This window comes from Schistocerca serialis, chromosome 5, assembly GCF_023864345.2.
Source record: "Schistocerca serialis cubense isolate TAMUIC-IGC-003099 chromosome 5, iqSchSeri2.2, whole genome shotgun sequence".
NCBI classification, from domain to species: Eukaryota; Metazoa; Arthropoda; class Insecta; order Orthoptera; family Acrididae; genus Schistocerca; species Schistocerca serialis.
This window is the reverse complement of record NC_064642.1, coordinates 245,148,435-245,175,481: the sequence shown is the minus strand read 5'-3', so window position 1 is coordinate 245,175,481 and position 27,047 is coordinate 245,148,435. Positions and strand designations below refer to the sequence as shown.

At 41.9% G+C, this 27,047-nt stretch overlaps 1 protein-coding gene across 3 annotated transcripts in view; it reads left to right on the top strand.

The window, feature by feature from the left end:
• The window catches only part of LOC126482296 (transmembrane and coiled-coil domains protein 2), a 183,931-nt gene that overhangs the window by 40,213 nt on the left and 116,671 nt on the right, over nt 1–27,047 (top strand). For all 3 annotated transcript variants that reach the window (XM_050106307.1, XM_050106306.1, XM_050106305.1), the window contains exons 3-4: nt 6,890–7,055; nt 24,390–24,618. In XM_050106307.1, the coding sequence (XP_049962264.1) occupies nt 6,922–7,055; nt 24,390–24,618 (363 nt within the window). In that variant the 5' untranslated portion in view covers nt 6,890–6,921. The remainder of the gene's footprint in view (nt 1–6,889; nt 7,056–24,389; nt 24,619–27,047) is intronic.

Sequence of the window (27,047 nt, the reverse complement as noted above, 5' to 3'; positions counted from 1 at the left end):
ATGGCACACATATACCTGGACTTCATTCATCCATTTTTTGAGAGTGGGAGCACTTAGCCACTTCCAGTGAACTGTACACATAGCCTTGAACTTTTACAAAACGTTTTTCTCTGGTACCCCAGACAAAATGATGAAAGGAAATAAGTTTGTTTACTAAATTTTCTCTGTCCCAGTAAAAATTCAGCATCTGGTATCACATCTTATTACTTCTTTACTGCCGATTATTTGCAACACAGTTTGCACACACTATTCACATATATCACTGAATGTAACAGAAAATTTATTTCATTGTAGGGCAGAGAGTTCGGGAGATATGACATCATAGAGATGCTTAAAGAACTTGCTTTTGCTTAAAGTAGAGTGCAAACTTCCCAGACTATATTCGTGCAGTGTTTTGTAATGAGTGCACTTAGTGACTTCCAACAAACTTGCAGCATAATTTCAAAGCTTTTCTAAACTTTTTTTTGCTTGTTCATTGTTAAATATTTAACTGATTAAACAGCGGAATGTCCAGGTGGGAATATCGACAGTGTAAGGAAAAGATAGATTGCTCCTTACGTAAAGATGACATACTGAGTTGGGGACAGGCACACACATTCACAAATAAGCTTTCGGCCACAGCCTTTATTAGAAAAAGAGAGAGTGGTAGCCCCATGACTATACGAGGATCCTACTGTTGATGCCTGAGCTGAAAATTCCCCGTGTATGCCAAAGGGTATGTGTCTGTTGTGATGGGCACGGGGATTCAAGAAATGGATTAGTGGCCAGGTGGCCATTGCTGAGACTATGTGGTGCCTGTGGGGGAGCCAGTGTTCAGAGTGGGTAGCAACGTAGTGGATGAGCTGCAAATGAAGCGGATCATGTTATCTGCCTCTGCTGGCCATACGGCCCCAGCAGTCTCTGTGAGAGGACTGTCCTCTTTCCATGCAGAAAGATATGGTCCTAAAATGTTCCCTTCCCTGGCTAGGCCATGGGAGGAATGTAGGGCTAAGTGGCAAACAGAGCAGTACTCCCTGTGATACTTGGTTTGTACAAGGACTGATGGTGATTGCTTCTTGGCCACAAAGGCCATATTCTGTGTGGAAAATGTAGAAGACAAGTTTGGGAAGTGTCAACCATCTGTAAAATGGAAATTGGGTCAATTTTGATCAAAACAGCATCCCCTGCCCAGTCATGGGCATTGGTTGTAACAAGGTAGGTGACATTTGTGACTGTCACTCCTCATAATAGTCTAAATTTGGATCAGGGTGTTATTTTCCTCAGAGACTTGTTTTTACAATCTGGTGATGTGCTATGTGCCAACTTGGAGCAATGAGGTGCACACTTTGCCTTTCTTGTACATATGGGGCCAAAGGACAATAGGGTTGCTACTGGTGGTGCATCTTGGGTTTTGAGGGTGATTCATTGTCCGAAAAGGTCAAGGTGATGGTACACTGACGCAATGTGAAACCCAATGTCCCCCCAAAATATATATATATATATATATATATATATATATATATATATATATATAGAGGGAAACATTCCACGTAGGAAAAATATATCTAAAAACAAAGATGATGTGACTTACCAAATGAAAGTGCTGGCAGGTCGACAGACACACAAACATACACACAAAATTCAAGCTTTCGCAACAAACTGTTGCCTCATCAGGAAAGAGGGAAGGAGAGGGAAAAGACGAAAGGATGTGGGTTTTAAGGGAGAGGGTAAGGAGTCATTCCAATCCCGGGAGCGGATTACCTTAGGGGGAAAAAAGGGACGGGTATACACTTGCTCGCGCGCGCGCGCACACACACACACACACACACACACACACACACACACACACACATATATATAACCCCTCAGCCAGTGGCAGCAGAAGACCCTAAGGCATAACCTGCCCCCTTGGTGCCTTCACGACCTCACTGTACATTGACAACATTATTCTCCAGTGCAATTGTAGCAGTTTTTTCCACCATCTGGTGAGCTATGTCATTTTTAAACAGTTCCCCTGTCTTTTGCATTGTCTTTCAGGAGACTTGGTTTCCAGCAACTCTGACTCCAGCCCTTCATGGATACAGGTGCTACTATAAGAATTTTGGTTTCTCAGCTGTTCCCACCTTTCCTAATCTTGGATAATTTCAATTCCCATAACCCTTAGTGGTGTGGAACCAAGGAATACTGGCGGTGGTAAAGGTCCTGAAAATTTAGTGGCATAACTTGACCCTTGTCACACACTTCAGTGTGGGTCATGGACATTTCTCAGCCATTGACCTTTACGTTTGCAGCCCTTGTCTTCTTCCATCCATCCACTGGAGGGTCCACTGTGACCTTTGTGGTAGAGACCATTTCCTGATGTTCCTGTCCCTCCCTCAGCATCACTGCCCTGGACATCTGCCCAAGTGGACCCTCAACGGTGTTGACTGGGGTGCTTTAGCCTCTGCTGTCTACCTTGGCTCCCCGCTGCATGTAGATATTGATCGGGCAGTCGTGAATACAACTGCAGCCATTCTTTCAGCAGCTGATTTAGCAATCCCCTGTTCCTTGGACCTGCCACGACAGAAGACAGTACTGTGGTGGTCTTCAGAAATAAGAGAGGCCATTAGAGATCACAGGCAGGTTCTCCAATGCCACAAGCAGCACCCACCAACAGAGCGCTTTATTGCCTTTAAGCAGCTCCATGCCCAGGTCCACCACCCGATATAAAGAAGAGAATGCCGTCGCAGGTTTTGGCTAAGGTCCGACATCTCTGTTGATACCAGACTTCCTGTACCTAGTATTACTGTGAATTGTACTGTCTATGCTGACCCAGATGCTGTCACCAAACATTTTGTTCTGCCCTATGCTCACTTTTCAGCATCTGAGAATTTTCAACCTGCCTTTCATGTTCTAAAACGGCGGATGAAGTGAAAATAATTTTCTTTTACTACACGCCACCTGGAGCCATATAATGCTCCATTCAGTGAGTGGGAATTCATCAGTGTCCTAGTCCACTGGTCTGGTAGAGCCCCAGGGCTGAACGCATTCACAACCAAATCAAGCACCTCCTGGTGAATTGTCAGTGTCATATTATTGCATCTTTAACTGCATCTGGAATGAGGGTGAGTTCTCATTGCAATAGCTTGATTATGGAAGTCTGGCATATCGATCGGCATTGCCTTCAGCATTGCAGATACTGCATCCGATACACCACTGAGAGACTCAATTTGCGACAGGAGCCTTTCGAACTAGCCTTTTGAACAGCTCACTCGTGGAGGCTGGGATCCATCCATTGTTGATCAGACACCAGTGACAGCTTATCAATTATGCTTCTCCCGTTTCAACTCCCCTAAACATCCAAACTACTGTCTCCTCTTTCCAAACATGGTAATCCACCTCCGCAAAGGCAGCCCAGATCAGGGATTATGATTGCAATCGCATCCAGTCTATCCTCTCTGAAGCTGAGTCATTTTCTCTTTCACCTCTTCTCTGGACCCACTCTTGCACACCTTTGTGGTGCGACCCTTGGCTACAGCTTTGTCTTGACCTATCACAAGGTGTGAAAGACTGTTCATCCTAAGGCCCTCGTCAGCAATTTTTCTCCAACCTTGGTGCCTCCCGGGGTTCAGAAGTAGTCTACACTGATGGCTCGATGAGTGCTGGTCTTGTAGGCTTTGCATATACTCACATGGGACATATTGAACTGTGATCTTTGCTGAATGGCTGTAGTGTTTTCACCGAGGACTTGGCAACCATTTCTCATGCTCATGAGTGTATCTGTTCCTGTACTGGTGGGGTCCTTTCTCATCTGCAGCGACTCCTTGATCAGTTTGTAAGCTCTCAACCCATGCTACCCTCGCCATCCCTTGGTCATTGCCATCTAGGATTCCCTATATGCCTTGAACAGTATGGATGCTCAGTGACCTTTGTCTGGACACCGGGCCACATCAGGATCCCGGGGAATGAACTCGCTGATAGTCTGGTGAAACTGACTAGCAGTAAACCAACTCTTAAGATCGTTATTGTGGAAACGGACCTCTGTTTAATATTACGCCATCAAGTTTTAGGTGCCTGGCCGATGGAATGGCTCACTCTGACTGACCAAAAAAGCTACAGGTGATTAAGGAGATCACAAATCTGTGGAGGTCCTCCATGCAAAGACTCTACTGTCCTTTGCTGGCTCTGCATCGGCCATACTTGGCTGACTTACGGTTATCTCCTCTGCAGGGAGGACCCACCCCATTGTCGTTGCGGCTCCCATTTGATGGTGGTCAACATTTTACTGGACTGTCCCAATGTAGCTGCCCTGCAGCGGACTCTTAAATCTCCCTAACTCGCTACCCCTGGTGTTAGGAGATGATGCCTTAGTGGGTGTCGTAGTCTCACATTTTATTCGTGAAGTGGGCTTTCACGACTCTTAATTTAAGGGAGGGCTGCCGAACCTTATCAGCCCATTTAGGAGTTGGTGGAACACTGTTGCCTCCTCTGCCCAGACTGGAGTGCAGCTGTCGGGGCTTGTTGGTCGATGCTGATCCTCACCCTTCCTGCTCCTTTACTATTCTTCCCCACTCTTGTGTGGTCTGTTAGACTTGTTCATCTTTTATCTGTCTGTGCTTTTCTTGCCTTGCTTGTGTTGCTAGTCTTCCCAAGGCAATTTCTGAGTGGAGTACCTCTGGTAAGTGGTGGGGGCTGGGGGATGTATTTTCCCTCATGGCACTCTGCTTTCAGGGGCTTCCTGCTGCTCCGTAGAATGAGCATCTTGCCTGCCTTTCTTCCTCTGTTTCCCTTTCTTCCTTTTGTCCCATATCACAGCTTCACTGACCCCTGGTAGGCTTTGGGGTTTTCTTCCCCTGGGTTTTGCACGTTAGACTCTCTCTGATCTACAGTTATGCGGGCCTGTCTGTTTGTGGAAAAAAGAAATGATGACCTAATAGTCTGGTCTGTTCAATCATCCAACCAACCTGCTCTTACCCCTATTGTGCAACTACCCCAGCTCTGTGCATCTACCACAGCTCATGATTGCAAAAGATAGGGTGTGCTTTTATTTATTTTTGTGTTGTATCAGATTACTGTGGGTAAAAACTGACTACACTGTGAGAGGCATAATACATATCATAATACCTTTTGTAGCTCAGATTGTAGCATACATAATAAGTTGATGTGAAAGGGAGTTTGATGTGTCTAGAATGGCTGTCAGTATCTTATTTTCATACCCTCTCGTTTTTTAATGGGACTCCGAGGTCATTTATAGCATGTACTATTCGCATTTTGTGTGCTTGCAAATCCTTTGAGAATTATTTTAGGCTATGTTAGGATTTAAAATATATATGAGGTACTCATAGGATGTGATGGGAAGTACTGTATTAGAATTTGAAAGAAATGTGTTCACTTCATTTCACATTTGTGTGAAATATTTAAGATGCCTTAATTAATGGACATAATTGTGGGAAGAAAAAGTGAAGTACAAATATGAAACACAGATAACTTTAGAGGTGGTATACAGGTACATGTTCATTCCTAATGAAAAGGATAATAAGGAAAACTAATTAATGTAATAGGATAGAACTTGACATTAGTTTAGTTCCATGGGCCAGTAGTCTGTTGCTGCAGTGGTACAGAATGGGCCGATTTATTGGCTGTTTAACATAATTCATGTTGTAATGAGGCTTCTTGCTGAACAGTTATGGGTTGGTTTACTTAACAGTAAAAACGAAAGAGAAAAGCTTTGCCCAGAGTTAGATTTTCAATAGTTTTCCTAAATCACTTTGTGGAAATGCTAGGATGATTTCTTTTGCAAGGGCTCTGCAATTTCCTTCCCCATCTATTCCCAATTTGAGCTTTTGGTCCATCTCCAATGACAAAATTGGCAGTGTGAATTTAAGGCCTAATTTGCTTCCCTTTTCCCCTGCCTAAATTACTTTCTCCATTCTAAGGCCTCCACCACCACCACTCACTTGCCTTTTATAACAGTATTACTCAGAAATCCAATACCTGTGGAAAATAGAGATGTTCTTTCTCATTTATTCTTTTTGTTCACAGACTCTACCTCCGTTTTGTACGTATTGATCCAGTCATCCATGATATATGAGCAATATAAGTTTGACATGACCAGTGGTGTCAATATGTACTCTTTTCCTATTACCTACACAGTTAAGTTTCTTAATGGTGGAGCTGTTCATTCCTACCACCCATTACACTCACAATTTTAATACCATAAGCATTGGTGTCAAACAGTTATCTCTGGTATTTCAGAAACTTTGTTTACCACTTATGACAAGTGACAAGGTTTACATCTTTGAAGGTAGAGGCATGGAGCAATTCTGAAAGTGAGTGTTCCAATTTCTGTGTCCCCCATGGACAGTATGTGTTAACCTTGGATTCTTAAGTGTCTGTAACTGGTTCTTGTTTTATGTCATGTGTTTCTTTCTTTTCAGATAGGTTTATATTTGTCTGACCTGTCAGCCACCTACTAGCAGGTGGTGTTCTTGTTGTGGTCTTCAGTCCAGAGACTGGTTTGATGCAGGTGTATTGTGTGCATATTCTGCCTCTCCTTCCTAGATGTCGGAAACACATCCCCTAGCCTCCTTCCCATTCTCCATCCTCTTTCTCCCCTTGCCTCCTCCCCATTCTCCATCCTCTTTTTTCCCCTTGCCTATTCCAACCCAACCATCACTCCAGTTGAGCTGCAGTGCTGGCACAGTGTTGTCAACTGGGACATGGTAGCCGTACAGATGTGCATGTGTGTACTGTAGCCTGATGGTGGATTCATATAAAAGATAGAAAAAAACGTTCATAGTCTTACATGTATCGATGACTCGGAGCACCCACTGTTTCGAGAGTTATTACCTGTACTTCTTAAATTGTTTGTTTTTGAGAAATGAGTCTTAAAAATACTTGCTACATCTAAGTCCTCTTATCATGTCCTTAGGTACTGTGTGGAAATGGAGTTCAAACTGCAGCATGGATAGCCTGCAAGTGTCCCAGAGCCAGCCACAGCCACAGTCCCAGCAGGGGGGCAGGGCGACGACCACCAGCAGCCGGAGTGCGTCGCCCTCTCTAGCCCGGGTCCTGCAGCAGCAACATGCATCCATTGGGTGAGTGTTCTCTAGTAAATGTTTAATGTGTGTGCTCTTCCATTGTTCAGAGACTCTTCTAAACAATACATGATTTTTTTGTCATTTAAATTTACAACTCAACCCTTCCCTTAGTTTCACTGGAGGACTCAGTATGTTGGTTTTCCATCTTGTATTTGTGGCTGTCTCTCTTATTCTTAAATATAAAGAACAAATTGTGTTAAAATGTAAGTACTTTAAAGTTACTTCTAATATTATCAATAATCAAACTGGTGGGTCTCTCTCATCCTGGTGTCAACTTATGTAGATCACAACTCCTTCTCTTTCTTTTTTTTCACGTATTTCTTCTGTTTTTATCTGCAGATGAAATCTAATAAATTTTGTTTGAGGTGCTCATCTGTTTCTGGAAATGTATTGAAGTTTTATCCTCTGCCCTCCTGCCCCCCCCCCCCCCCCATCACCCTTGCGTCCTCCCCCTCATGTGGCCCCTCAATTCCAGAACACAATTTTTGTAATTCTTCTATATTCAAATAAGTTCTCAACTCACAACAACAGATAATAAACAAAATTTTTCAGACAAGCTGTTCATATATAACCTTTTGGTGCTTGACCAAAATGATAAGTTTGTACTTAACTTGAGATAGCATATTACTCATCCCCCCCCCCCCCCCCCCATCCTGACCATAGTAATCAGCCCCCCCCCCCCTCTTTCTTCCTTGGAAACTACTGCACCCCCAAAGCGCAACTGCAAAGTGCAAGTGGCCTCTCACTGGACGGTCCAAATTCACACCTGTTGTCACTTTCTGCACTGTGCCCACGTTTTTCTTTCTAATATCTGCACACCAATTCCAACAGACCAGGGCATAGTAGATGCTCTTTACACTACTACTAATTAAAGTCACATTTTTTTCTCACGTACATTTTCCATCGCTCTAGTAAAAGGAAAGTGAGGTGTGTTGCTGTGCTTTATAGCAACAAGTACCACTACAGATACCCCCAATAAGATGAAAAATGTTGTGTGGTATAACTTGCACAGCTAAAGGCAGTGAGGCTTATCTTAAAAGCAATTCATAAATTAATTTCACTTTTTTATTAAGGTCTCATGTGGCCTAAATTCAATGCATTTCTTTCAATGTCAAATTGATGCATACAATCATCATCAATTTTCTTACATTAGTCACCATGGCTTAAAGATCCATTTGGTTACTTTAATAACATGGCTTCTTTAGTTACCATGAGATGTTAAATTTAGCTTGGCATTTAACTTATTTAAATGGTTGAGTTTCTGCCTTAGATCCACCTGACCTCGTTTATAAGCTCCTTTTTCCATAGATAAATTTATCCTCTCGTTCCTATCAACTTGATTCAGGTCCTTCCTGTTATGGATTCACCTGACGTCAGGCATAGGTTCCCTTTTTCCTAGGTAAACCTACCCTCTCATTCCTATTAAATTGATTCAGGTCCTTCCTGCGATTGATTCACCTGACCTCGGGCATAGGTTCCCTTTTTCCTAGGTAAACCTACACTTTCATCCTCATCTCTCAACAGATCTGGACACATTCCATCTTCATGCTCACAGTCAGATGTCTAGTCTCTGACAATACAGCTTTTACCATTTCTAATATTGAAGATTTCTCCACAGTGTAGGGATCTTACCCAAAATCTATAAATATTTGTTTCTCACTTCCTTCTTTTCTCTTATCACTCCTATTTCTCAATCTAATAGAATTAGTTAACTGTATAGATAAAAAAGGGTTATTCCATTTCAAAGCACCCAGAAATTTTAGGAAATGACACCCATCATCACGCAACTACTTGAAATTTTGGGTAGTGGAAGTTTACCTAGGTATATTCACATTTCCAAAATGTAAATGTTGCAGGTCAATTACTGTTGTACTTATGACAAAAAGAAGTTGTATAGATTCAGGAATTCAGGCTTTCATAGATGAGCTCCTTTATATATGAGAATGCAGGCTTTCTCAGTGAATCTCGATGATAAAATCTTCTCGGGTTAACAGCCGAGTCAATGTGTTGTTCTCCAGCAACGTTTCAGCAAGTTTCTTACTTGCCATCTTCAACCCAAGATGATTTTATCATGGAGTTCCTTTATAATTTAAAAATGCACTAGTTCCTACAGTTTTTGCAGTGGAAGCTTGATTTTTTTTTTTTTTTTAAAGAGGAAGGTTTATATTTTTATAGTGTTGGTTAAAGCTGAGCTATGTTGATCCTGTGGTGAACTTGGGTTGGTAAACAACGATGTGCACAAAGGTTAGGTGGTTGTGTTGCCACCAAAACCCGTTAAAGGGTGGAGAAATTTGGGAAAATTTCGAAAAAACTGCATGTAAATGTATTAAAAGGAGTGGTTTTGTGGTGGCAGATTATGAAAATGAGGCACAACTTCTCACTTTTGAAGGCCAGACATACCAACAATTAAAGGGAACAGCCATGGGTACCAGGATGGCACCCTCGTACGCCAGCCTATTTATGGGTCGCTTAGAGGAAGCCTTCTTGGTTACCCAGGCCTGCCAACCCAAAGTTTGGTACAGATTTATTGATGACATTTTCATGATTTGGACTCACAGTGAAGAACAACTCCAGAATTTCCTCTCCAATCTCAACTCCTTTGGTTCCATCAGATTCACCTGGTCCTACTCCAAATCCCATGCCACTTTCCTTGACGTTGACCTCCATCTGTCCAATGGCCAGCTTCACACATCCGTTCACATCAAACTCACCAACAAGCAACAGCACCTCCATTATGACAGCTGCCACCCATTCCATATCAAACGGTCCCTTCCCTATAGCATAGGTCTTCGTGGCAAACAAATCTGCTCCAATCCTGAATCCCTGAACCATTATACCAACAACCTGAAAACAGCTTTCGCATCCCACAACTATCCTCCCGACCTGGTACAGAAGCAAATAACCAGAGCCACTTCCTCATCCCCTCAAACCCAGAACCTCCCACAGAAGAACCCCAGAAGTGCCCCACTTGTGACAGGATACTTTCTGGGACTGGATCAGACTCTGAATGTGGCTCTTCAGCAGTGATACGACTTCCTCAAATCCTGCCCTGAAATGAGATCCATCCTTCATGAAATCCTCCCCACTTCACCAAGAGTGTCTTTCCGCCGTCCACCTAACCTTTGTAACCTCTTGGTTCATCCCTATGAAATCCACAAACCACCTTCCCAACCCTCTGGCTCCTACCCTTGTAACTGCCCCAGGTGTGAAACCTGTCCCATGCACCCTCCCACCACCACCTACTCCAGTCCTGTAACCCGGAAGATGTACACGATCAAAGGCAGAGCCACGTGTGAAAGCACCCACGTGATCTACCAACTGACCTGCTTACACTGTGACGCCTTCTATGTGGGAATGACCAGCAACAAACTGTCCATTCGCATGAATGGACACAGGCAGGCAGTGTTTGTTGGTAATGAGGATCACCCTGTGGCTAAACATGCCTTGGTGCACGGCCAGCACGTCTTGGCACAGTGTTACACCGTCCAGGTTATCTGGATACTTCCCACTGACACCAACTTATGAGAACTCCGGAGATGGGAACTTGCCCTTCAGTATATCCTCTCTTCCCGTTACCCACCAGGCCTCAACCTCCGCTAATTTCAAGTTGCCGCCGCTCATACCTCACCTGTCATTCAACAACATCTTTGCCTCTGTACTTCCGTCTCGACTGACATCTCTGCCCAAACTCTTTGCCTTTACGTATGTCTGCTTGTCTCTCTCTCTCTCTCTCTCTCTCTCTCTCTCTCTCTCTGTGTGTGTGTGTGTGTGTGTGTGTGTGTGTGTGTGTGTGTGTGTGTGTAAGCGTGCGCGTGCGAGTGTATACCTGTCCTTTTTTCCCCCCTAAGGTAAGTCTTTCCACTCCCAGGATTGGAATGACTCCTTACCCAATCCCTTAAAACCCACATCCTTTCGTCTTTCCCTCTCCTTCCCTCTTTCCTGATGAAGCAACCGTGGGTTGCGAAAGCTTGAAATTTGTGTGTGTGTTTTTTTATTGTGTATCTACCAGCGCTTTCTCGTTTGGTAAGTCAAAAACTGTCAGCATACCATTTTTTTTGTTTAAGAACTATGGCCAATTTCCAATTTTTTACAGTTTGCTTTGAAGTAACGCATTGCATCAAACTGCTGGCCGCGGTGGCCGAGCGGCCGAGCGGTTCTAGGTGCTACAGTCTGGAACCGCACGACCGCTGTGGTCGGAGGTTCAAATCCTGCCTAGGGCATGGATGTGTGTGATGTCATTAGGTTAGTTAGGTTTAAGTAGTTCTAAGTTCTAGGGGACTGATGACCTCAGACGTTAAGTCCCATAGTGCTCAGAGCCATTTGAACCATTATTTTGCATCAAACTTTCAGCAGTTGCTACCAACAGAATGTATATAAAGCAATAATAATTGGCAAAAGTTCATGATATTAGATACAAAAGCAGTACACGAAATCTCAGTTCACAATTAGATAATGATTGTGGTGGCCTGGATGACTTGATATGGAATGACCCAAAACCTGCTCACCAAGCAGCAGCAGAACACACACATGAGACTGTTGTAATTGGCAAGCTTTCGGAGCCAGTGGCTCCTCCTTCAAGCAGAGTGGTTGAAGGGGAGGGAAGAAGAGTGAGTGAAAAGTACTGGGGAGGTCTAGGAAAAGGAAAAATAGATTTCAGGAAAGTGACCCAGAACTGCGGGGCAAGGGATACTTATCATATAGGATGAGAAGGAAAGACTGATTGTTTGTGACTACATTGGACAAGACTTGGAAACCTGAGAGCTTAAAGGTGGAAGACAGGTTAAATTGCTGACAGAGATTACTGCTTAAACGCCATGCTTGAGTTAATAAGAATGAACAGCTAAGTGAATTGTATGTAACAGAAGTGGGAGGGTAGTGGTGAAAAGTAGACGGGAAAGACAAAGAAAGAAAGATGTAGGAAACTAAAACAAAGTGAAGCAAAAAGTAGTTATAGTGAAGAAATGCTGAGACAGAAGAAATTAATGTAAATTAAGGTCAGGTGGGTGGCGAGATCTGAAGACATATAGTGCTAGTTCCAACCTGCGGAGTTCTGAGGAACTGATGTCTGGGGGAAGACCACAGATGGTGCATGTGGTGAAACAAGCTTCGAGGTCATGAATGTCATGTTGTAGAGCATGCTCTGAAACAGGATATAGTGAGTTGCCGGTATGTACCCTCTGCCTATGTCCATTCCTCCTAATTGATAAATTGGTGGTAGTCATGCCAATGTGGAAGGTCAAATAGTGTTTACATATAGCTGGTGTATGACATGTTGTTTTGCAGGTGGCTTTCCCTTTGATAATATATATTTTGCCAGTTAAAGGGCTAGTATAGGTGATGGTGGAATGGTGCATAGGCCAATTCTTGCAGTGGGGAAGGTTACAGCAGTAGGAGCCATAGGGTAGGGAGATGGGTGCAGAAGGAGCAATAGGTTCTTACAAAAATATTGCGGAGATTGGGAGGGCGACGGAAAGCTTTTCTAGGTGTGGTGGACAAAATTTCAGACAGGGTGGATCTCATTTCAGGGCATGATTTTAGGAAGTCATGGCCCTGTTATAGTAGCTGATAAACACATTCCAGACTGGGATAATACTGAGTCACCAGTGGTGTGCTCCAAAATTGTTGTTTTTTTTTTCTTCTGGAGGATCAGCAGTACCAGGATCAGTAATGGCCTGGGAAATCTGCTTTTTACCTAGGCAGATGGGGTAATTATGTGCAATGAAAGCTCAGGTGAGAATGGTGATGTCTTGCTGTAAAGAGTCTGCATACAAACAAAAACATTTTCCTCGGATGCCAAGGCTGTGTGGGAGGGGATGTTTGACCTGGAAACATCAAAATGCCAAATGTTCCCTCCCATACAGCCTTGGCATCCAAGGCAAACATGTTTGTTCGGATGCAGACTCTTTACAGGAATACACCACCACTCTCACCTCACCTTTTACTGCACATAATTGCCCCATCAGCCTAGTAAAAAAGCAGATTTACTGGGCCATCACATCCAATCCTGGTGCTTCAGAGCACACCACTGGTGACTCAGTATTATCCTTGTCCGGAATGTGTTAATTAGCTACTTAGACAGGGCCATAACATCCTAAAATCATGCCCTGAAATGGCATCCACTGTGTCTGAAATTTTGCGTGACACTAGAATAGCTTTCTGTCGCCCTCCCAATCTTCACAATATTCTTGTCAGACCCTATGCTCCTTCTGTACCCGTCTCCCTTCTGTATGGCTCCTACTCCCGTGACCATTGCCGCTGCAAGACTTGCCCTACGCACCCTCCTGCCTGTAACTGGCAAAACATATACTATCAAAGGGTGAACCATCTGCGAAACAACACATCATATACCAGCTATTATATAAACACTGTTTGGACTCCTTAATCGGCATGACTACCACAGAATTATCAATTAGGATGAATGGGCATAGGCAGAAGGTGTATCCTGGCAACTCACTATATCCTGTTGCAGAGCATACTCTACAACATGACGTTCATGACCTGGGCACCTGTTTCACAACAAGTGCCATTTGGATTCTTCCCCCCAGATATCAGTTTCTCAGAACTCCACGTGTGGGAACTAGCACTACAACATATCTCCAGTTCTAGCCACCCACCTGGCCTTAATTTACATTAATTTCTTTTGTCTCAGCATTTCTTCACTGTAACTACTCTTTGTTTCAAACAATGGAAAATCCAGGATGGAATGTAACAATATTAGAGAAGGAAAGTTGCTACTCACCATGTAGCAGAGATGCTGAGTCGTGATAGGCACAACAAGAAGATTCACAAACTATAGCTTTCGGCCATTACGACCTTTGTCAGCAAAACACACACACACACACACACACACACACACACACACACACACACACCTTGCACAAATGTCTGCAGTCTCAGACAACTGAAACCACACTGCGAGCAGCAGCACCAGTGCATGATGGGAGTGGTGACTGGGTGGGGGTAATGAGGAGGCTGGGGTGGGGAGGGGGAGGGATAGTATGGTGCATGTGGCGGAGAGGGAAGTGCTGCAGTTTAGACAGAGGGCAGGAGAGAAGGTGGGGATGGGGGAGGGGGGTTAGTAGCAGAAAGGAAAGAAATAAAAAAAATTAAAAGACTAGATGTGGCGGTGAAATGATGGCTGTATAATGCTGGAATGGGAACAGGGAGGGGGCTGGATGGGTGAGGATAGTGACTGACGAACATTGGGTGGAGGTATTGCTGGTGGCTAGTAGGTTTGATATGGACAGAGGTACTGATGTAGCCATCTCTGAGGTGGAGCTCACCATCTAGGAAGGTGGCTTGTTGGGTTGAGTAGGACCAGGTGAAGCGAATGGGGAAGAAGTTGTTGAGGTTCTGGAGGAATGTGGATAGGGCGTCTTCACCTTCAGTCCAGGTAGCAAAGATGTCATCAATGAATCTGAACCAGGTGAGGGGTTTAGGATTCTGGGTTTTTAGGAAGGATTCCTCTAAATGGCCCATGAATAGGTTGACATAGGATGGTGCATGTGGGTGCCCATAGCTATACCCCAGAACTGAGGACTGGATCAGACTCTGAATGTGGCTCTCCAGCAGGGATACGACTTCCTCAAATCCTGCCCTGAAATGAGATCCATCCTTCATGAAATCCTCCCCACTCCACCAAGATTGTCTTTCCGCCGTCCACCTAACCTTTGTAACCTCTTGGTTCATCCCTATGAAATACCTAAAACCACCTTCCCTACCGTCTGGCTCCTACCCTTGTAACTGCCCCCGGTGTAAAACCTGTCCCATGCACCCTCCCACCACCACCTACTCCAGTCCTGTAACCCAGAAGGTGTACACGATCAAAGGCAGAGCCACATGTGAAAGCACCCACGTGATTTACCAACTGACCTGCCTACACTGTGACGCCTTCTATGTGGGAATGACCAGCAACAAACTGTCCATTTGCATGAACGGACACAGGCAGGCAGTGTTTGTTGGTAATGAGGATCACCCTGTGGCTAAACATGCCTTGGTGCACGCCCAGCACGTCTTGGCACAGTGTTACACCGTCCAGGTTATCTGGATACTTCCCACTGACACCAACCTATCAGAACTCCGGAGATGGGAACTTGCCCTTCAATATATCCTCTTCCCGTTACCCACCACGTCTCAACTTCCGTTAATTTCAAGTTGCCGCCCCCGTACATCACTTGTCACTCAACAACATCTTTGCCTCTGTACTTCCCCCCTAAGGTAAGTCTTTCCGCTCCCAGGATTGGAATGACTCCTTACCCTCTCCCTTAAAACCCACATCCTTTCGTCTTTCCCTCTCCTTCCCTCTTTCCTGATGAAGCAACTGTGGGTTGCAAAAGCTTGAAATTTGTGTGTGTGTTCGTGTGTTTTTTATTGTGTCTATCTACCAGCACTTTCTTGTTTGGTAAGTCACAGCATCTTTTTTTAATAAACTTTACACACACACACACACACACACACACACACACACACACACACACACACACACACACAACACACTCCATAAAATAGCTAATTATTTCTTTCCTGTTGTTGTATAATTTAGTTCATGTTTATGAAGACATCTCCTAGAGAATGCTGCTGTTCTATGATCTTACTCTGGATTCCATTCACCCTGGAACAGTTCACATGCTTTACCATATTCAGAAGCATCAGTTGCTAACATAAAAGGCTTCATGCATTACCGGTTGTTGCAAAATTGGTCCATTCACCAGTGCCTGCTTAATACGAGAGCGGATCAAATATAAGCAGGATTTTATTTTTTATTTAAATTCATTTGTTGAGAAACTCAAAACAATTATTGTTTATTTTACCACATAGTCTCCTCTTTTGGAAATGCATTTGTCCCAGTGTATGGGCAGCTTTTTGATGCCCTCATCATCAAAAGAACTGGGTTGTATCACCAGCCAGTTGCCCACGAAGTCTTCCACACTCTTGTCATCTTCAAATTGTCATCCTCACATACCGAGCAAGGTGGCGCAGTGGTTAGACACTGGACTCGCATTCGGGAGGACGACGGTTCAATCCCGCGCCCAGCCATCCTGATTTAGGTTTTCCGTGATTTCCCTAAATCACTCCAGGCAAATGCCGGGATGGTTCCTCTGAAAGGGCACGGCCGACTTCCTTCGCCATCCTTCCCTAATCCGATGAGACCGATGACCACGCTGTCTGGTCTCCTTCCCCACAACAACCAACCAATCATCCTCATAGAGCTTCTTTAAGCGGACTGAATAAATGGAAATCACAGGGCTGTAAGGAGGAGGATAAAGTGTAATCCAGTGCATTTCCTGTAGCTTGGAGACAGAGCTGCACCCCCTATGGGGTTGCGCATTGTCATGGAAGAGGATGACCTGTTGAATCGATTGGTCTCGTCTTTTGCGGCGATATGCAACTCTTGCCTTGTTCAACGGTTCGCAGTAGTAAGCAGCATTCCTTCGCCACTCCTTACTGGTTTCTTTGGATTCTGGAGTGTAGTGGCGAACCCATGTTTTGTCATAGGTGATGAGCCAACTCAGAAATACATCACCTTCTTCCACAAACCATGCTGTAAGCCTCTGACAGACCTCCAAATGTCTCTACTTCAGATTTTTGGTCAAAAGTTTAGGGACCCATCTGGAACACACTTTACTGAACTGTAGATCATTTGCGATGATTACTTGGCAGCTCCCATAACTGATTCCAACTTTTTGTGCAATTTCTGATACTTACGACCGTCAATCGTCATCAATAATGTCTTTAACTGCAAGAATGTTTTTGTCTGTAATACTGGTCTGAGGGCGACGATCGTGTTGCTGATGCCCCACACGTTCTTGTCCTTCCTTGAACTTTTTATGCCAGGCAAACACACGCGTCCTTGATAATGTTTTATCACCAAACTGCAGGCAATCCTTGGCAAATTTCTGCCACTGTAACTCCTTCATGAGCAAGAAATTTGATATTATGTATCGTGGAATGGAGGGGTGCACCTGTTACTCAGACACCATGAGCGCTACTGACGAAACGGCGGGAAACATCTAACAGCACACTCTCATCACTTCTGTAGGTCCTACCTAAGCATAGCAGAAGTACGTGGCCAGTCATACCAACTGTTGATGTTCCGGAACAAAAATCCCTTTTATATTTGATCCACCTCATATTACAGAATGCTTCAGATGTTCCTTCATCCCATGTTCATTTTGTTCTTTGTTTCAGTAATTACCACAACTTGTGATCGTTCATGGGTTGGCCTTGTATATAGTGATGATAGAATCCGTCTAAGCCCAGAAATAGGCATGATTGTTTTACATTTCATGGTTCTGGACAGCCTTCGATGGTCTCTCTTATTTTGAGATCTAGTCTTATTCCCTTTACCCCTACTAAATGTCGTAGAAATTTCTGCTCTTCCTTCTGAAATGTGGTTTTCCTAAGTTGATTACGATACCCTTTTCCTGAATTTTTTTTTAACATTTTGGTTAATAATACGTAGTGTTCTTCGCACATCCTGGCTACTATTAATAGATTGCCTACATAAACACTTAATTCTTTAATTCTTGTAGCAGTTCTTTACCTAGTACCTCATGTAGTCCTCTTATGAATGCTGATACTGAAATATTTAACCCAAAGGGTAACACTTTGAATTGATAAGACATTCCATCAAAAAGGAACACAATATATTTTCATGTATTTTCATATAATTTAACCTGCCAATACCTGGCATTCAAATTAAATGAACTAAATTATCTTCCTTGTTCAGATTTTGTTAACAAATTATCAACAGATACAGGTCTGTCTCTGTATGTTTGTTTAAAGTCTGTGCATCTAACAGCAATTGCACTACTCCTGTTGGTTTCTTTACTACAACTAAAGGATTGTTATATGCACTTCAGTTTCTATCACCTTGTTTTCTACCATTTTCTATATTTCCTCAAGTACTGCTGGTCTTAAACTTATGGGTACTCGGTAAGGTTTTCAAAGAATTGAATTCTTATTTTTGACCTTAAATTGACAAGCATAATAGCCAATCACTCCTAGTTCTTCAGAAAATACTGTGTCATATTTCATTAAGATTGCATACAAATAGTGTTATTGCTCTTCAGTTAATAGGTTAGATTCTTGAGATTTAATCTTCATTTGTTGTTGACACCCTTCCAGATTTTTCGTTTCTTCTTAATCATTCACTAACTGAATAGTGTTAGTTAATAACTTATTTATTTTAAGCTGAGTAATATGATTTAGCGCCTTCCTTGGTCCAGTATAACACTTAATCATCAAAGTCAAGTTTTACTTTACATTTTAGTAATCAATCTAGTCTAACAATATCTGCAAATTCACTAATAATATAGTTTGCATAAATTCAACATCACATGTCTCTAACGGCATCAGACTTTTCTCATTAATTTTCTTCCCTTTACTACCCGCTAATCTTACGATATATACTCCTGTCAATGGTATAGGACATTTATTCTTATTTCTAAGAGTTTGCTGGTATTTTTGGGAAATTAATTAAATTTTGCTTCCCAAGTCTTTTCCCCAGAGTATTTGTTTTAATTGCTCTTTCTCGTCTGTATTATCTTGTTGTAATAACTATTCTCTTACAAGTATCACATGAGTGAATGCAGTTAAATTTTCAGTGTATGGGCCTACGATAGTTTTGTTACATCCTAGATCTTGGCCCAGGTGCCAGGATGTTGCCTATTTTCTGGTACTGTTATTGGATAATTTTTTGTATTTGTATTTTGTTCGACATAGCACTCTGTTTTACTACGGTGTCAGTGGTGCTTGGGTCACTGGTTGCAAAAACTTGTGAATTAGTCTTTTCACTATTATTTCTCTTTCTATTGCAAGCATATTTGGTCTCCTATTTATGAACAAAAATATTCAAATTTTCTGCATGATTAAAATTACCTCTTTCTTTATTCACAATATCCAAACCTTCTGCCAGTGTCAGTAACTGTTCTGTGGTAGACCACCTGCTACATAATATGTATTTACCTGCCAAATACGGCAATCTCATTACCAGCGCTCTGAACCAAATGTTTGTCATCTGGTGGGTTACCTAAATACTTAAACTGAGTTAGATACCACTCAATATACTTCTTATATGTACCCCATGAACTATTATATTACCTAGTATCTGATAACGCTAGTGTCAGTTTTTCTTGTGAAATTTTGAACCAATATTTTCTCTTAAATTTTTTCTGAATATCTTCCCATGATTTAAATTCCTCTGAATGAGCTGTCTAATTATGGGGGTTGTAACTTTCCTGTGTAGAACCCGTTGCCAGAGATGTGGAAGGCATAGTATAGATGGTGCAAATGGAGTGGTCTACTGCCTGTTGAATCTCTGGAACAGTTCTGAAGCGAATGCCACGAAGTGATTCCTTTTGGAATCAATTCAGTCACAAGGAGTTAAGTTTGGGGAGTATGGTGGATGGTGCAGTACTTCCCAGTTCCATCGACCGAACAGAGCAGCCACAGCTTGCGCTGTATGCGCCTGCGCATTGTCATGCAAAATGATGGGTGGGTTGCGCAGAAAATGTTGCTGCTTCTTTCACAAAGCTGGTCGCAGTTGATGCTCCACAAACGAACAGTAATACTGTGCATTGAAAGTCTGCTGTGGGGGAACATAATGCATTTGGATAACACCATCACAGTCATACATGAGAATCACCGTAACTTTAGACCGCTCCATTCGCACCATTAACAGAGCAGGCTCCGCTAACGGTATACTAAACGTTCCACATCGCTGGTAACGGGTTCTACACAATGCTGGCGACTACTTTGAGGAACAGTAACAGGTGCAAACATGTAACTCTTTTGTATCGGTTGTGAATAAATAATTGCCACTATTTAAGTTCCAACCCTTCTATATTATAATGCTCAACTATTTTTGTTTCAAACTCCATTGGTAAATTAGCTTAGGTGTCCTCTAATGTGGTTATCTTATATATTTTTGTGGCTAAATTGTCTAATTTTTTTTATTATTTTGAGATTGTCCGTGTAGTTTATCTGCTTGACTTCTTTTGTTTTGAAATAGTTCATTCACTGAATTGCTCCATTTTATGAGACATCTCATCTAGTTTATTTGCTTTTTCATCTATTTTTTATAATGCTTTAAGTTTATCTAGAATTTTTTCTAAGACCATACTACCCATACTTCTGGTTGTGATAGGCATGTAATCTAAGTTACTGTACAACTTAAAGCTTGTATCACACTAAAAACCTTTATTGTTTATCAATGTATCTACACTATCACCCAATGCTGTTCAACGTCGTTCAGTCAGTCAGTCAGTCAGTAGTCAGTCAGTCAGTAGTCAGTCAGTCAGTAGTCAGTCAGTCAGTCAGTAAGTCAGTCAGTCAGTCAGTCAGTCAGTTATTTGAGATTAAATAACTACACACAAATTCTAGATGGTACACTGTACAGTTCAACTAATTTGTCACACCAGCTGCTGAAGTGCCCTGCTGATACTGCTGTGTGCGTAGTGCAGTCTCGGAAAGTCACTATACACCGCACACTACTATAATCAGCTGCACTGTCACAAACTGTGAAGCGATGGGGTGTTGCCATTGGAAGCCAACACAGCACTCGTTGTCGTTGAAACCACTCGCTAAAAATCTGCTCTGTAGTTGGCTTATCTTCTCATGATTTGTGTGTCGAGAATGTACTCTAACACGAGAATGCTATTCATTGTTGGTCTGATTGCTATGGCCAACTGGCATTTCTTGTATTGAAGATTGCATAAATATAAATTAAACTCGCAATCCATTTAGTTTGAATAATGTTACTGTAGTTTGTACTGCTACTTGTGTATACTTAAGATACCATTCTTGATGGCTTGTTTACTTCTGTTGCCCTAGACAGTGACGTACAGCTTTCCATTTTTCGTGATATTTTAGTTTTAATTTCTTGTTATAGCTATCTTCTTTTATTTCCTCTCATCCACATCCTTCACTGAGGGCACCACTTGAGATGTTTTTCTTGTTATGTGTTGCTTTTAAGTGATCAGTATATTGCAAGATGCCAAGTCTTTACTTGATTGCAGAGGGATGAGTGCTATAAGAGAGCTACTACATTTAAACAGCTCACTACGAAATCACAAAACACAGTTACCGTAATTCTTCTATATTCAAATAAGTTCTCAACTCATAATTAACCAAGCTTTCCAGACATATTCATATATGACGCCTCAATGCTTGACTAAACCATAAGTTTGAACTTGAGATAGCATAGCATAGATCCGTACAACAACATTCATTTTTCTTTAATGCTCGAACATTGTCATCAGGCCCCTTTCTTCTTTGGAGTCCACAGCAGCCCCAAAGCACAAGTGGCCCCTCACTGGCCAGTCCAAAATGCACATCCGTTGTCACTTTCTGTGCTGTGCCCCCATTTTTCTTTTTCATATTTGCACATAATTCTAACAAACTTATGCTACTACTAATTAAAGTCATGTTTTTTTCACACACATTTTTCATTTCCCTAGTAAAAGGAAAGTGAGGTGTGTTGCTATGCTTTATAGCAACATGTGTGGCTACAGGACTTCCAGTTTACTCACCATCTCATTCATAGTAGTTCAACCCATTCATATTTTTTGTATTCTGTACTTGATTTTGTATAGATAATGCTGTGTTCACCTGATTGGAAATCCTTTTCTTCCTTCCCTTCCAGAGAAGTGACAGAGTTGGCACAGTGACTATGCAGAACTCATATTCAGCAGGATGGCAGGGCATATCCCTATCCAGAGTTGGGTTCCTTAGGATTCCACTGAGTTGCTTTATGTGACAATCATTTGGGCCTTTAAAAGGGCACAGTTGATTTTCTTTCGTATCACTTCCCAAACCAAGCTTGTTTCAAATGACGTCTTTCGTGACCCCATTCTTCTTTGCCTGAGAAATGAGTTGAGGTTTTCAGTGAAAATTATTTCAGTATTCATGAAGAAACCTTCTATAGTGTTAGTCTTTCAACTGTTATGCACCGTATCATACTATAAATTTTTTCTAATCTCTGAGGAGAACTGATTAACACCACTTCCTGTTGATACATTCCCTGTCGGATTTTGTCGTGGGAATTTCTAGCTGTTTGTTTAAAGACTCCAAGAAAAAAGCTATCTGGCAATATGTCAACAAGTGGCCATGAAAAAAATCAACAATTCTGTATACTTTCTTATATTTCTACACATTTTACTTGTAGTAACTTTTGTTTCCTCTCCCACACTTGGAAAGTGGAAATACGTTAACTAAAATATTGCGTGTGTGCTTTGCCTTCTGTACTCATTCACTGATGAGAAATTTCACTTGTATGGTACACATACTATGGGGTGGTCCATTGATCGTGACCGGGCCAAATATCTCACGAAATAAATGTCAAACGGAAAACTACAAAGAACGAAACTTGTCTAGCTTGAAGGGGGAAACCAGATGGCACTATGGTTGGCCCGCTAGGTGGCGCTGCCATAGGTCAAATGGATACCAACTGCATTCTTAAAAATAGGAACCTTCATTTTTTATTATATATTCGTGTAGTACGTAAAGAAATGTGAATGTTTTAGTTGGACCACTTTTTCCACTTTGTGAAAGATGGCGCTGTAATAGTCACAAACATATGGCTCACAATTTTAGATGAACATTTGGTAACAGGTAGGTTTTTTAAAGTAACCTACAGAACGCAGGTACGTTTGAACATTTTATTTCGGTTGTTCCAGTGTGATACATGCACCTTTGTGAACTTATCATTTCTGAGAAATACCTGTAAATACCACATTAATGCAAAAAATACTCAAACTGATGTCCGTCAACCTCAATGCGTTTGGCAATACATATAACGACATTCCTCTCAACAGCGAGTAGTCTTCCGTAATGTTCGCACATCCATTGACAATGCACTGACGCATGTTTTCAGGCGTTGTCGGTGGATCATGATAGCAAATATCCTTCAACTTACCCCACAGAAAGAAATCTGGGGACGTCAGATCTGGTGAACGTGCAGGCCATGGTATGGTGCTTCGACAACCAATCCACCTGTCATGAAATATGCTATTCAATACCACTTCAACCACACGCGAGCTATGTGCCGGACATCCATCATGTTGGAAGTACATCACCATTCTGTTATGCAGTGAAACATCTTGTTGTAACATTGGTCGAACATTAAGTAGGATATCAGCATATATTGCACCATTTAGATTGCCATCGATAAAATGGGGGCCAATTATCCTTCCTCCCATAATGCTGCACCATACATTAACCCGCCAAGGTCGCTGATGTTCCACTTGTCGCAGCCATCATGGATTTTCCGTTGCCCAGTAGTGCATATTATGCCGGTTTACGTTACGGCTGTTAGTGAATGACGCTTCGTCGCTAAATAGAACGCGTGCAAAAAATCTGTCATCGTCCCGTAATTTCTCTTGTGCCCAATGGCAGAATTGTACATGACGTTCAAAGTGGTCACCATGCAATTCCTGGTGCATAGAAATATCGTATGGGTGCAATCGATGTTGATGTAGCATTCTCAACACGACGTTTTTGAGATTCCTGATTCTTGCGCAAATTGTCTGCTACTGATGTGCGGATTAGCCATGACAGCAGCAAAAACACCTACTTGGGCATCATCATTTGTTGGAGGTCGTGGTTGACGTTTCACATGTGGCTGAACACTCTGTTTCCTTAAATAACGTACCTATCTGGCGAACGGTCCAGACACTTGGACGATGTCATCCAGGGTACCGAGCAGCATTCATAACACATGCCCATTAGTTATTTTGATCACAATAGCCATACAACAACATGATATCTACCTTTTCCACAAGTGGTAAACAGTCCATTTTAACACAGGTAATGTATCACAAAGCAAATACCATCCGCACTGGCGGAATGTTACTGATAGCACGTACTTATACGTTTGTGACTATTACAGTGCCATCTATCACAAAGCGAAAAAAGTGGTCCAACTAAAACATTCATATTTATTTACATACTACACAAATATGTAATAAAAAATGGGGGTTCCTATTTTCAAAAATGCAGTTGATATCCGTTTGACCTATGACAGCACCATCTAGTGGACCAACCATAGCACCATCTGGTTTCCCCCTTCAAGCTAGACGAGTTTCGCTCTTTGTAGTTTCTTCGTTTGACGCTTATTTCGTGAGATATTTGGCCCGGTCCCTATCAATGGACCACCCTGTATAATTCCCAAGCAACATTGTGATAGATTATGTGGGAGTATACAGCTTTATTCACTATGTGCAGTTGTTATTATTATTATTATTATTATTATTAGTAGTAGTAGTAATGGTAGCGGTAGTGGCAGCACTACAATTTTTTGAAGTTGTTTTATTCTCATGTTGTCTACGGCAGTGACAGTGGCAGAGATGTGACAATGAGCAGCTCAATTAAAGGCAGGCGCCGCTCGCCAGTGGCTGCGAGTGGTACTGGCAGTGGAAGCACTCGCCGTGGGGGTTCTGATGGGGGTATGCCTGCTGCTGCAGCTGCTGTGGGTGCAAGCACCAGCCCACAACCTTTTGCAGTTACATCTGATGATACATCAGCTGCCCTGACACCATCTCATCACCATGATGAGGAGACGGTCAGTAACATGATGTCTGCTTTTTATTAACATCTTAAAGTAAAATTTATAGTTTTTCAGATTATTTATCAAAGAAAACTCTGCAACATTAAGACAAAAAATAATTGATCAATTGATATGTATCTGTCCCTGAAGACACATTGGTGTAAACACTGATGTTACGTTACAGGCACAGTATCTTCTGTCAGCCAAAACATACTCATGTTTTGTCAGCATTTACTTTCTCTCTTTTAAAAGATAAGATAGGAATTACACCTGCAGTAATGTTTTAGTATTTATATTGCAATATGGCAGTCGGTGATGTATCCATGCCTCATTTCTATGGGAATTCACATGGTGTACAGACGAATGGAAAAACTGGTAGAAGCCGATCTCAGGGAAGATCATTTTGGATTCCGTAGAAATATTGGAACACGTGAGGCAATACTGATCTTAGAAGAAAGATTAAGGAAAGGCAAACCTACGCTTCTAGAATTTGTAGACTTGGAGAAAGCTTTTGACAATGTTGACTAGAATACTCTCTTTCAAATTCTAAAGGTGGCAGGGGTAAAATACAGGGAGCGAAAGGCTATTTAAAATTTGTGCAGAAATCAGATGCCAGTTATAAGAGTTGAGTGGTATGAAAGAGAAGCAGTGGTTGGGAAGGGAGTGAGACAGGTTTGTAGCCTATCCCCGATGTTATTCAATCTGTATATTGAGCAAGCAATAAAGGAAACAAATGAAAAGTTTGGAGTAGGTATTAAAATCCATGGAGAAGAAATAAAAACTTTGAGGTTCACCGATGACATTGTGATTCTGTCAGAGACAGCAAAGGACTTGGAAGAGCAGTTCAATGGAATGGATAGTGTCTTGAAATGAGGGTATAAGATGAGTATCAACAAAAGCAAAATGAGGATAATGGAATGTAGTCAAATTAAGTCAGGTGATGCTGAGGGACTTAGATTAGGAAATGACACACTTAAAGTAGTAGATGAGTTTTGCTATTTGGGGAGCAAAATAACTGATGATGGCTGAAGTAGAGAAGATATAAAATGTAGACTGGCAATGGCAAGGAAAGCGTTTCTGAAGAAGAGAAATTTGTTAACATCGAGTATTGATTTAAGTGTCAGGAAGTCGTTTCTGAAAGTATTTGTATGGTGTGTAGCCATGTATGGAAGTGAAACATGGACAATAAATACTTTGGACAAGAAGAGAATAGAAGCTTTCGAAATGTGGTGCTACAGAAGAATGCTGAAGATTAGATGGGTAGATCACATAACTTATGAGGAGGTTTTGAACAGAATTGTGGAGAAGAGGAGTTTGTGGCACAACTTGACAAGGAGAAGGGACAGGTTGGTAGGACATGTTCTGAGTCATCAAGGGATCACAAAGTTAGCATTGGAGGGCAGCGTGGAGGGTAAAAATCGTAGAGGGAGACCAAGAGATGAATACACTAAGCAGATTCAGAAGGATGTAGGTTGCAGTAAGCACTGGGAGATGAAGAAGCTTGCACAGGATAGGGCAGCATGGAGAGCTGCATCAAATCGGTCTCAGGACTGAAGACAACAACAACAACAGAGGTTTTTAATGATATGATTGGACAAAGTGCAAAATTCTCTCTTCTACTTACTGTCTCTTGCTGTTCCAAACTTTGTAAGATATAGTGCAGGACAGGCTTCTCCAATACACAACGTGTGATAAGACTGGCTTCTATTGCAGATGATTTTATAAGTTAATTATTTTGTAAGTGAAGAGGTGTTTGGTGTCTATCAGGTTGAAGAGAGAACAGGAGCATTGATGAAAAAATTCTCCCAGAATGATTATTTTCTATTGATGATTGTGATTTTAAAAATAATTTTTATCTTTGAATTTTTTATTTAAAATGAAGTAGAATGAAATGTTTTAACCTTGAATTTGAATAACTTGACCAATACAGGAATACAAAGTGATTTGTTGCTGTTATGAACAACACCAAGCAGCCCAAGTACATGTTGATCTTTTTTTCTATTATACCCATTGGAACTTCCAGAAAAACTTTCTTGGTATTTCAAAATTTGGAATTCCTTATGCAGAGCCTATGTCTGTTTGTAATCGACCATTGGAACATCATAAGTTCATCATATTTGCAGTTACTGCATATTTTATAAATTGATTAAAAACAGTGTTAACAACAATAAAATATTTATTTGCCGACAATGACTGGTGGTGTCAGTGAACGGAGTAGATATCATGACCCCATGAATTTTGACTAAGCAGTTGACATTCGTGGAGTCATAACACCAGCTCTGTTCATCCAACCGCCTACCATCATGGTATAAATTGTCTGAAGATGGTAGCATTCTGACCAAAACTGTGGTATCAATTGCAAATTAATATTTTATTGCAGTCAAGACTGTTTTAATCTATTTTTTGAGTATTTTAGCTGCTACAGATGGAGAAAATGGAAGGAT